We start from the raw sequence: 13,278 nt of genomic DNA on the forward strand, positions 1-13,278 counted from the left end.
CATATTAATAGAATATTAACTGCAGAGTTTTTATTTTATCATTTCTGTGTAGAATGATAATCAACAACTCTTGTCCAGAGGCTAATCTTACATGTAGAGGTAAATCCTGAATGTCCCATTTATTAACTATAATGTGAGGAAAGTCACCTAACATTTAGGACCTTGGTTTACTTTTCTTTAGACTATGAGGATTCTGCTAAATCATATCTAAGATTCATTCAAATTTCCACATTCTTAGATTTTGTGGAAATTTCTTTAGACAATTTCCTCCCATGAATTCAGATGAAATGTGGGGGTGGGAACCAAGGAAAGCTCTTTCTCTACATCACTTCTGTAATATGGGCCAACTTTAAGGTTTCTAAGGAAATGCAACCCATTTTTCATGTTTTTGGTCTTTTTTTCTTTTCTTTTAGTGCCATGTACTATCACAAGGCAACAGCTAGAAGAGAAAAAGCTAGTTCTGTCCAATGGCCAAAGTCAAGGAGTCATAATCCTACATAATCAAAGCCTGGAATTTTCTTGTGCTGATGGATACACCCTTACAAAGCCAAGTGTGAGGACATGTGTGGATGGGCACATGAATTTCCCAACCTGTATCTTAGGTAAATGTTCAATTTTGTAGATGTGTGTTAGAAATGGTTGTTAAATGAAAATATTCAAAAGGTAGAAAAGACAAAAGTAAGATAAGAGATACAAAAATAGGTAGGTCATATAGGAAAGATAAGTGTGTTTTCTGGCAGTTTGTTAATCTTCCATTCAGTCAGATATTTAAAGATTACAGGAACCTTTAGGGATAGAAGATTCAGAGATGAAAAGAACTATATAGACTGAGTCCAATGTCCCTCTTTTACAGATGAGGAAACTCAACACAGAGAGATCAAGTGCCTTGTCCAAGGCCAAACAGCTAGTAGACATTTAAGGCAGGATTTGAAGCTAGCTCATTTTGACTCTGACTAGTTCATTGCACTGTATACTGGATTCAGATCAAAGGAATTGACACATAAACTGTGATCTTTTTTACAGAAATTAAGTAACGTGTTTAAATAGACTTACTAAATTATACTAAACTATGTTTTGGTTGTAATTCAATGCTATGCTATATTATAGGAAAAAATATTGCAATATTAAACAAGTTTAGTAGTACCCAGATCAAGGTAGTGACAAGGGACTTTGCCAGGAAGATTGAATTCCAAATATTGTGATTAGTTCTGATCACCACATTTTTAAAGGGCTAGTGAAAAGTGAGTGTCTATTCAAAGGAGAGTGAGTAGGATGCTGGAGAATATTCAAATTATGTCAAAAAAAACAACACTTGAAGGATATGAATGTCTTTAGCTCATAGAAGTATGAACCAAAGAAGGATGTGGTTGCTGTATTCTGATATTTGAAAGATTCTCATGTAGAAGAGAGAGATATATTCTGTGTTTTTCTAGCACACACACACACACAAATACTATGACTAGTTGCTAAAAGATACTGTGGATAAACAGCTAAATCCTCACAGCAAACATGGGAACTAATGGGAGGGAGGTTGTATCAAAGAGACACAACCTGGGAAGAAATAGTGGAAGTTTGGTATGTGGGCTATCCTATACCATGTGATGAAACTTCTAAGTCTTCTTGCACTACTGTCTATTGTGGTATGGTGTGATAGTTGATACAAAAATATAAGAGCTGGGGATTCAAAGTCAAACGTGAAATAATAACTTCCCTCAAAGAGGTTATAATCTATTAGGGGACATGTACATATAGAGATAAATGCTCTCCAAAAAAGATAAAAGGTGATTTTGAATAGGAAAAGTGCTAGGAGATGGAAAGGCTTATTGAAAGTGTCACTTGAGGGGGGCAGCTAGATGACACAGTGGATAAAACACTGGCCCTGGATTAAGGAGGACCTGAGTTCAGATCCAGCCTCAGACACTTGGCATCTACTAGCTGTGTGACCCTGGGCAAGTCACTTAACCCCCATTGCCCCACCAAAAAAAAGAAGAAAAAAAGAAAGTGTCGTTTGAACTTAACCTTGAAGAAAACTTGGAGTTCTTATGAGGCAGAGGTCAGGAGGGAATGTCAAGCCATTTAGGACAAAAAGTGCAAAGAGATGGAGACAGAGAATGGCTTATTGTGTATAAGGTTCAGTAAAAAGACGAATTTGGCTGCACCCCATGTGCATGAAAGGGAGCGATATGTAGCCTGGCTGGAAAGGTAAGTTAGGTTTGGTTCTATAATGATTGGAATGATGCCACCTGCTGGAGACTTACTATAGAAAAGCTCCGCCATGAAGTGAAGGTCTTTGAGGGCAAGACCAGGAGTCTTTTCTTTGACATCAGGAAGTGACATTTGCTTGTGGATGGAAGAAGAGGGGAGCCTGGTGCTCTGACTCTCTCTTTCTTGGAGACTCTGGCAGAGAAGGGAGCTAGAAATGCACTCTCCCTTTAATAGATAGATGAATGTAGGCCTTTCTCTCTCTCTTTACCAAATTCTTATTCTCCTTAATAAATGCTTAAAAGTCTAACTCTTGGGGCAGCTAGGTGGTGCAGTGGATAAAGTACCGGCTCTGGATTCAGGAGTACCTGGGTTCAAATCCGGCCTCAGACACTTGACACTTGCTAGTGGTGTGACCCTGGGCAAGTCACTTAACCCCCATTGCCCCGCAAAAAAAAAAAAAAAAAATTATAAAAGCCTAACTCTTGCTAAAGCTTATAATTTATTGGCGACCAATCATTAGATATTTTAGACAGACTAGCTAGAATTTTAGTCCTTAACAGTTCCTACTGGGAAGAGCTTTGAAGGGCAAACAGAAGTTTACACTTGATCTTGGAAGTGATAGGGAGCCACTGGAGGTTATGTATTAGATGGATGTAGTTAAACTTGTACTTTAGGAAAACTACTTTGGCAGCTTGTGGAGGAAGAATCAAAATGAGAAAGCACTTGAGGCACAAAGACCAATTTAGGAGCAATTGTCTAGAAAAAAGTAATGAGAGCCTGAGCCAGGTCAGTGGCTGATGAAAGTGTTAATTCTAGAAGGCCATAATTTGGGGGAATGATTATATGCTTATTAAAATGAGAAACCAGGAGTGGATAGAGCACTGCCCTGGATTCAGGAGGACCTGAGTTCAAATCTGGCTTCAGACACTTAACACTTACTAGCTGTGTGACTCTAGGTAAGTCACATAACCCCATTTGCCTCACCAAAAAAAAAAAAAAAAAAAAAAAAAGGAAAAGAAACCAGGGCCTGAAATTGTATTTGTTTATATGTTTTTCATTGTGCCTAAGAAATTATGATTTCCTTTATATGGAAACTTTGCATAAATTCAGGTCACAACCTAAGTGTAAGTCAGTAGGTACATCTTAAGACATTATGTTATTCTAAAAGATGAAAAATGACTGCAATAGCCAAGGTCTAACTATAAAGGTTAGTGATTTTTTTTTCTGACATGCCCTATAACTATGAATTAGTATGGTCTATTATATAGAATCATCATGGAAGGCTGACTAGGTTTTAAATTCTGCCTCTGAATTATACTGGCTCCATGAGCCTCAGCAAGTCTTTTAGCCTCTTCTCCCAAGAAAACCTTGGGAGACTACAAACGTCAGAGGAGATATTGAATCAGCATTCAATTTCTCAATAGGAGTCTCTACACCAGTAAAATCACAAGTCTGGTCCAAAAAACCCAAACTTGTTGAAACCGCCAAAACATAGGTTCCAGTGACTGAAAAAAGCACTTAGATTCTCTATATCCCAAGCTACACGTTAAGATTTGAAACAGAAGCCCAGTTGCTGATGTGCATCGTTAAGATGTAGTTTACTCACTGGAAACTATGCCATAAAATTATAGCTCCCCTCCATCCCCTTTTTTCCCTCCCACCAATGAATCTTATAAATTGAGGATGAGGGCATTTTCAATTTAGAACTTACAAAGATGTTGTGAGCAGGGGCAATACAACTGATTTACTAACAACTTCTTTAGATAGTTGCTATTTATATGTTTAAGGATTGGTATGTTTAAAAGAAACAAATGCTACTATTACCTCATAGTTATATATCATATGTGTTACTCAGAAATGAGTCTATGAACGTTAAAAATATTATAATGAAACATGTATAAATCTGTTTTTAAATCCACTATGTTCTTTCTCAATGTATTTTTAAAAAATTTCTTGTGTTGGTATTTGTTCAATCTGCAATTTCATCCTTATAGGAAAGCATGACAGAAAGCTTCCCACCCACCCCCACCCCACTAGAAAAAAAATCTGAGAATAGTATCCTATGAATATAAACATTGATTATATGCTCAGATGAGGAAATATATGATGAGATGAGAGAAAGCACTAACAAGTTGGGTATTTCATGTAGGAAGTAGCAACTGAACTGAGCTTTGAAGGAAGCTTGATATTTTAAGAGACAAAAGTGAGGAAGAAATATATTTCAGGCATGAGAAACAGCCCCTTCAAAGTCTTGAAGATGGGACACAGCATGCCACGTGTGGAGTACCTCCTTTTCCGGTTTTGCTGGAATGTATATTGTATACTAGGGACTAATATGAAATATTTTAAAAGGTATGTGGGAATCAGATGATGAGAACCTTTATGTTACAATTAGGAATATATCCTTTTGTTTTGTTTTTTGCAGCCCAATGAGGGTTAAATGACTTGCCCAAGGTCACACAGCTAGTAAGTGTCAAGTGCCTGAGGCTGGATTTGAACTCAGGTCCCCTGAATCCAGGGCTGGTGCTTTATCTACTGTACCACCAAGCTGCCCAGAATGTATCTTTTTTGAATAGAAACAGGGAACTACTGGATTTTTTGAGTGGACACATAACATTCTCAGGCCTGGGAATTAGCTACAGTAATTTGGCTATTGTGTTGAAGATGGTTTGGAGACAAAGTGATACTAGAAGTATCCAGGACAATTAATAGGCTATTGTAGTAGTATAGGCAAGGAGCTTTGAGGCCATGAACTAGGGTAGTGACTATGAGAGTTTCAGGATAAAGTGGTGAGATAGAAGAAATGTCATGAAAATTGAATCAACAAGAAGTAGAAATTGTTTGGATATGTGAGGTTGTTATTTGTCCTTCAATATATTTTTTTTTGGCAGGGCAATGAGGGTTAAGTGATTTGTGCAGGGTCACAGAGCTAGTAAGTGTCCAGTGTCTGAGGTCAGATTTGAACTCAGATCCTCCTGAATCCATGCCCAGTGTTTTATCTGCTCCACCACCTAGATGCCCCCCTTGTACTTCATTCTTTTCTTTTCTTTCTTTCTTTCTTTCTTTCTTTCTTTCTTTCTTTCTTTCTTTCTTTCTTTCTTTCTTTCTTTCTTTCTTTCTTTCTTTCTGTGGGGCAATGAAGGTTAAATGAGTTGCCCAGGGTCACACAGCTAGTAAGTGTCAAGCATCTGAGGGTGGATTTGAACTCAGGTACTCCTGAATCCAGGGCTGGTGCTTAATCCACTGCGCCACCTAGCTGCCCCCCTTCTACTTCATTCTTGAAGAGGACCATGACATCAAGCTGAGGTCATGACTTGCACTGAATTGGATTTAAGTTAGGGAGGACTATGCAAGGTAACCAACCTCACTTTCTCCTCCAGATCCATCTGAGTGCAGTAGCAAGATATATATGAGGACAACTGGAAATGGCCCCAAATGTTTAAGGCTATTGGGGTTAAGTGACTTGCCCAGGGTCGCACAACTAGTAAATGTCTGGGATAAGATTTGAACTCAGTTCCTCTTGACTCCAGGGCCAGAGCTCTATCCACTGTGCACCTAACCACTCCACATGTGAGGTAGGGGAAGGGGAAAGGGAAAGGATGAGTCAAAGGTTGAACTTACATGATTAGAAGAATGGCATCTTCAAATGAAAAAGAAAAGTGTGGGGGATGTATAAGTTTTCAGGAAATAGTTCAACTGTAGCTGTTTTGAATCTAAAGTAGTGATGTGAAATTTGAATCAAAATATGAAGCAGGCAGTTGGTGGGATGGGACTAGAGTTCAGGAGAGAGGTGAAAGTTGGATATGTAGTTTTGAGAATAATCTGCATATAACTGATTGTTCAAGAGATCAATAAGAATGTTAAGAAAGAATAGAGAAGAGGTGCCTGGGCAGAGCATTGGAGGACATTAATACTTAAGGAGAAGATAGATGGAATTGCAGCAGAAGACTAAGAAGGAATGACCAGATATATATGAGGAGAACAAAGACAGAGCAAGATTGCGATGTCATATAGGCCAAGGACTGAGAGTATAGTAGAAGAGAAGGCATTCTACAATATCAAAACATCTCCATATCATAGATGATGAGCAACTCAGGGATCCAGCCTAACCTTCATATCTTAATGTCTTTAGGTATTATAATTACCCAGCCAACTTTGATTAAGCACTTTTCCTTGAAAAAAGCAGTGCATAGAGCACCAGCCCTGGATTCAGGAGGACCTGAGTTCAAATATGGCCTCAAACAACTTGACACTACCTGTATGACCCTGGGCAAATCACTTAACCCTCATTGCCCTGTCCCCCCCCCCCAAAAAAATGGAGATGATATTTTGCTATTTTCTGCAGAACAAGTTGTGTCTCTGGACTGCTGCATGTTGGGGCAATTGGGAATTCAAAAACTCTGGGGTGGATTATTGAGAAATTTATAGGGTCTCTACAGGGAATTATTCAAAAGCAGGCAATGTACCAACTACCTCATGCAATTTAGATGCTATCATCCTCAGAGCATCCAGTAAAATATAAGTACTCAAAGGCAAAGCAGGTTACATTCGTCTTTGCATCCTAATTGCATAGTATAGTGTTTTGTATGGAGGAAGCAGTTCAGAATATCTGTTGAATTGAATTGAGATAATTTTCTAAAATTCCTTCTAACTTGATGATACTAAACCAGTGCATATTCTGAGATCACAAATGAAAAGAATGCAGTTATACTGTATTGTATAGTGTTAATCATAATAGAAAATTTAAATTATCCAGTTAAGTTATAAATAATAAAAATAATTAATTTTTACTTCATTTTCTCCCAAGTAGGACCTTGTGATTTTCCAGAAGTTGAAAATGGAGAACTTTATACACCCAGTTACTATAGTGAGGAATATTATCGAAGTTTGTTTCCAGCATCCATTGGAAAACTAATGCACTACAGCTGTAATAAAAATTATGTATCTCCTTATGGATCTGCTTCATCCTATTGGACAACCTTTATATGTACTGTAGAAGGATGGTCTCCAGTACCAAAATGTCTTAGTGAATATGCATCTTTTTTTTTAATTTTTTTTTTAGTGAGGCAATTAGGGTTAAGTGACTTGCCCAGGGTCACACAGCTAGTAAGTGTTAAGTGTCTGAGGTTGGATTTGAACTCAGGTACTCCTGAATCCAGGGCAGGTGCTCTATCCACTGCGCCACCTAGCTGCCCCGTGAGTATGCTTCTTTAAACAATTTGTAATAGGGGGACATGTGATAGGAAGTCCCAGATGATTTTGGAAAGGATATAACATTTCATATCAGTGAGACCTTTATGATATGCCCATTGAACACTACATTCCCTCCTGATATGTGTTGGATATTATTTATCAGAAGAAATCTTATTTTGCAAAAAGAAGACAAATGAATATTATAAATTCTCAAATCTCTTTAGGCTAGGGCCCAACCTTCATAAACCATTATGAGAGGATGCAGTTTGCTGTGTTCAGTATCAATAAACTCTGGTATCACTTTCTGTTTCCCTAACTGTGCTGTCTCTTCTTAGATAGTGCCTCCTGTTCTCTGACAATACTGATGATTCTATGGGATTGCAACTTTCTTCTTCAGTTGCACTGTCTCTTCTAAGGTACCATTGCCTGATCTCTGACAGTGGAGTCTACTCCTCCAAAACATTTTCTGTTCCTTTTATAGGATTATCTGTTCTCTTGCAGTACTGCTTATTCTCTGACAGTGTGACTGCTACGATGTCTTCTGGACTGCCTTTATCTTATAAGATGAGATCTTTAATTTCCTAATTTCCTCCTGTTTACTTCCCCCTTTAGTTTCCAGAGCTCCATCCATTACACCAAGGAATTATTTCTACAAAGAAAAAAGAGAAAGAAGGAAAAATCAGGAAAACAATGAATACAACAAAAGAATTTGACTATATATATATATGTGCGTGTGTGTATGTCTGTATATGTATATATACATAGGTGCATATGTATGTATATATGTACAAAGTTTCATATACCAGGACCCCACAATTCTACAAAGAAATAGGGGGAAGTGTCTTTTCATTTTGAGGGGGTTAGGTTTTATCTATGTGATTTCACAACATTCATCTTTTTTCCTTTCTCTTTTATTATTTAATAATACTTTATTTTTCCCAATTACATGTAAAAACAATTTTTAACATTTGTTCTTTATTTTCAAAAGATTTTTTTTCCAAATTCTATCCCTCCTTCCTTTCCTCACCAGTCTCTGAGATAATAATCAATCAGATATAGTTTATACATTAGCACTCATGTAAAACATTTCCATATTAGTCATTTTGTGGAAGAAAATCCAAATAAAAAAAGAAATAAGGAAGGAAGAAAGGAAGAAAAATGAAAAGGAATGAAAGAAAAAAGAAAGAAAGAAAATAAGGAAAACAGGGAGAAAGAAAGAAAAATAGTATGCTTTGCCATTCAGACATCATTGTATTCAGATGCTATCGTTTCTATCTCTGGAAGTATATAGCAATTTTGATCATGAATCCCTTGAGGTTGTCTTCGATCATTGTTTTTCTGAGAATAGATAAGTCATTTGCAGTTATTGACTGTATAATATTGCTGTTAGAATGTTTTGTTTTGTCTGGTTTTCATTTCACTCTGTATCAGTTCATTCAAGGGATGTTTTTTTCTAAAATCATCCTGATCATCATTTGTTATAGCACAAAAATATTCCACTATTGTCTTATACCAAATTTTTTTTCACCATTCCCCAATTGATGAGCATCCCCTCAATTTCCAATTCTTAGTCACCACAAAAATAGCTGCTATAAATATTTTGTACAAACTGATTCTTTACCCTCTCTTTAAAATCTCATTGAGGGGCGGCTAGGTGGCGCAGTGAATAAAGCACCGGCCCTGGATTCAGGAGTTCCTGAGTTCAAATCCGGCCTCAGACACTTGACACTTACTAGCTGTGTGACCCTGGGCAAGTCACTTAACCCCATTGCCCCGAAAAAAAAAAAAAAATCTCATTGAGACCCATACCTAGTAGTGGTATTGCTGGATCACAGTGTAGGCACAGTTTTATTGCTCTTTGTATATAGTTCCTTCCTTCCTTCCTTCCTTCCTTCCTTCCTTCCTTCCTTCCTTCCTTCCTTCCTTCCTTCTGCTCTATAGAATGGTTGAATCAGTTCACAACTCCACCAAGTGCATTAGTGCTCCAGTTTTTCCACATCTTCTCTAAATTTTATCATTTTCCTTTTCTGTCATATTAACCAATCTAATAGGTGTGAAGTAATACCTCAGTTATTTTCATTTGAATTTCTGTAATCAGTAGTGATTTAGACCATTTTTTCATAGGAGTATAGATAGCATTGATTTCTATGTCTGAAAACTGCCTCTTTATATCCTTTGACTATTTGTCAATTGGACAATGCTTTATATTCTTATAAACTTGACTCAGTTTTCTATGTATTTGAGAAATGATGCCTTTATCAGCAATACTTGCAGAAAAATTTTTCCCAGTTTTCTGATGTCCTTCTAATTTTGGTTACTTTAGTTTTATTTCTACAAAAACTTTAATGTTTGTTATAATAAAAATTATCCATTTTACATTTTTAATGCTCACTCTATCTTCTTTGGTTCTAAGTTCTTTTCTTATCCAAAGATCTGACAGGTAAAATATTCTGTGCCTCCTTACTTGCTTATAGCATCACCATTTTTGTCTAAATCATGTATGCATTTGTACTTTATCTTGGTATATAATATAAGATGTTGGTGTAAAACTGTTTTCCAGTTTTCTCAGATGTGTCTTTTTTTTTTCAAATAGGGAGTTCTTATCCCAGAAGAAGGGGGCTTCAGATTTATTAACCAAATATATTAAGATGGTCAATTACTATCTTATGTTGCATAACTAATCTTTTCCACTGATCAACCATTCTATTTCCTAGCAAGTACCAGTTTATTTTGATGATACTACTTCATAATAAAGTTTCACATGTGGTACTGCTAGGGGACCTTCCTTCACTTTTTTTTCATTGATTTCTTTGATATTCTTGAACTTTTGTTCTTCCAGATGAAGTTTGTTATTTTTTTCTAACTTTATTAAATAAGTTCTTGGTAGTTTGATTGTTATGTCACTCAATAAGAGAATTTTTATTTTTGTTATTTTTGTTATTTTGACTTAGTCTATCCACAAGTAATTAATATTGTTCCAATTGTGTAGTACTTACTTTATTTGTGTGAAAAGCATTTTGTAACTGTGTGATATAATTCCTGGGTTTGGCTTAAGCATTCAATTTTATCTTTTAATTTAGGCATTTTATATTTTTGTAAATATTCATTCATTTTTCTTAGATTATCAGATTTATTGGCATGTAACTTGGTAAAATAACTCATAACAATTAATCTAATTTCCTCTTCATTTTTAGTGAATTTACCCCTTTCAGTTTTGATACTGGCAATTCACTCTTTCTTCTTACCCCTTTTTAAAACAAATGAACAACATTTTATTATTGTGGTTTTTTTTCATAAAACTAGCTTCTAGATTTGGTTATTAGTTCTATGGTTTTCTCTCCCCTTTGATTTTCAGGATTTCCAAACTGATGTTTAATTGGAAATTTTTAATTTGTCCTTTTTCCAGTTTTTTTTTAGTTGCAATCCCAATTCACTGAACTTATTTTTCTATTTTATTGACATAAAAATTTATATCTCTAAATTTTCTCTTAACTATTGATTTGGGTTCATCCTATCAATTTTGGTATGTTGGCCCTTTGTTTTTTTAATCCTCTTTAATAAAATTATTGATTTTTTTTATTTGTTCTTTGACCCATTTTTTCTTGAGGATTAGATTATTTAGTTTCTAATTAATTTAACGTCTATCTTTCCACAGCCCTTTATTGAATGTAATTTTTGTTGTATTATAATCTGGAAAGTTTGTATTTAAATATTTCCTTCATTTGGTTGTGAGGTTTTTATGCCCTAATACTTAGTTCATTTTATGTAGGTACCATGTGCCTATTTTGTTAAATAGTAAATTCTACCTCTGCCTTTTATTGTCATGTGTAGTTTTAATTTTTACAGTTTATGCTGAAAGCAAAATATTGTTAAGTTTAAATTTTAATCTGCTGTTTCAGATTTATTGGTAAATTCCTCCCATTCACAGTCCAATCTATGATTACTCATTTTGTATTTTCCTCCTTCCTATTTTTCCTCACTATCCTTCTCACCCTATTTACCCTATCCGTCCTCACTCCTTTGCTGTACTTCTACCTGATACCTTACCTCCTATTCCTCCTTTTGTCAAAAAACCTGAAAGTCTTTCAGTTCATTAAAAGTTTTGTTTTCTTTTGTTTTCTTTTGTTTTTATTCAGGATAATGCTTAACTTTGCTGAGTTACCCTTGGTTGTAACTCCAGCTCTTTTGCTCTATGGAATACTCTACCACACTTAGCAGACATGTGCTCTTTCCTTCTTGCCTACACCCATGCATTAAAAGCATTTTTTCATGACTCACACCTCATAGAATCCCTCTCTTCAAAACAAAGTTTATGTACTACCTTCTACATGAAATCTTTCCTATTCTCCAAAGTGCTTGTACCTTGCTTCTCACTCTACTTGTGTTTCACTAAGTTATGTTCATTTTGTTTATTCTCTTTACATTTATTATATACATTTTGTATATTTAAATTTTGTCTTCTACAACTGAATGGAATGCCTATTACAACACCTACACATAATAGGAATTTAATTAATGATTGGTGATAGATTGATAATTCTTTTCTGACATTACTTTGAGTGAGTATTTAATGAATTTCTATTTCTGTTATAATTTGTCCCCTTTTCATACAAATACGAATACATACTATTTCACATTCTAATTGCTTTTTACTTTTCTCATCTATAGGAAAGTGCTCTCTTTATTCAATACAGAATGGTCGTTTTTGGCCAACTAAAGGTCATTATAAGGAAGGTGAAGAAATAACAGTTCAATGTAGTAAAGGCTTCAGTCTTCCAAATAATGAAGACAAAATTACCTGTACCAAAGATGGCTGGTCTACTGATACAAATTGTAAAAGGATCAGTAAGTAACCCTACTGCATTGGCAGCCTGCAATGTATATTTGTTTTTTAAAAGCCTCCATAGGAATCATTTGACCACTTCATATTTTGGTTTTATCAAACTTCCAAAATTGTTTAAACACTGTGTGTTTAGTTTGCATTCTGTCTAAATATTTTAGCCATATTCAAGAACCACTTGTTTATCCTGATGCCAAACTAGTTCCAATTCTTTGTGACAATTAAAAATTTGAGGGGCAGCTAGATGGCGCAGTAGATAGAGCACCAGCCCTGGAGTCAGGAGTACTTGAGTTCAAATCTGGCCTCAGACACTTAACACTTACTAGCTGTGTGACCCCGGGCAAGTCACTTAACCCCAATGGCCTCACTAAAAAACCAAAAACCAAAAACCAAACAAAAATTTGAGGGACATACTTTCTAGGTAATTGATTCAATTTGATAATAAGGCTGGCAGTTTATTAATGAAAGGATAGTCATTTGATTATCTCTCTCAAACCAAAAATCCCATGGTGAAGAGGCACAGAGTTTATATACCCTTGAAATAGTAGGTAGTTAAGGAGGCCAAGAACTGACACACAAAGTGATTATCTCCAGCCTTGGGCTATCATTTCAAAGAATGTCCTCCTCTTCAGTGGGGAGAGGGAGGAGTGAATGGCCCTTCTCTGGATGGAGAGGCCTTCCCCTATCTAGACAAATGGATATCTCTAGCCAAGCTTAGAGTAGAACACAAGTGAGCTTCCCCCCCCCCCAAAATTCCCTGCATACTTGGAATGAGTCTAATCAAGATGAAGAAATGCAATGAAAACTTATTTTCAGGGAGAAAGTGAACCTCTAAAGTCAGAGCTATGGGAGAAGGGGGGAAAACTCTGTATCTCTCCAGATGTTGGTTATTAATAATCATTTCTCACATGTTAGAAATCTGAAATGTGGTCATCCTCAGCATTCTTTAACAGTGTAACCCTTTGCTTTTAACTGTCCTACAACCATCTGTCAGAAGTTTAACATACTGTGGCTTGAGAAAAGGAAAATGGAATCTGTGA

At 35.9% G+C, this 13,278-nt stretch overlaps 1 protein-coding gene across 6 annotated transcripts in view; it reads left to right on the plus strand.

Moving 5' to 3' along the window:
• LOC122753109 (complement factor H-like) overlaps positions 1-13,278 on the plus strand; it is a 98,255-nt gene that overhangs the window by 2,651 nt on the left and 82,326 nt on the right. For 4 of the 6 annotated variants that reach the window (XM_044000226.1, XM_044000229.1, XM_044000227.1 and 1 more), the window contains 3 exons: positions 414-602; positions 7,013-7,231; positions 12,067-12,243. In XM_044000226.1, coding sequence (XP_043856161.1) covers positions 414-602; positions 7,013-7,231; positions 12,067-12,243 — 585 coding nt within the window. The remainder of the gene's footprint in view (positions 1-413; positions 603-7,012; positions 7,232-12,066; positions 12,244-13,278) is intronic. The other 2 variants (XM_044000228.1, XM_044000230.1) reach the window with 2 other exon arrangements.

This window comes from Dromiciops gliroides, chromosome 4, assembly GCF_019393635.1.
Source record: "Dromiciops gliroides isolate mDroGli1 chromosome 4, mDroGli1.pri, whole genome shotgun sequence".
NCBI lineage: Eukaryota > Metazoa > Chordata > Mammalia > Microbiotheria > Microbiotheriidae > Dromiciops > Dromiciops gliroides.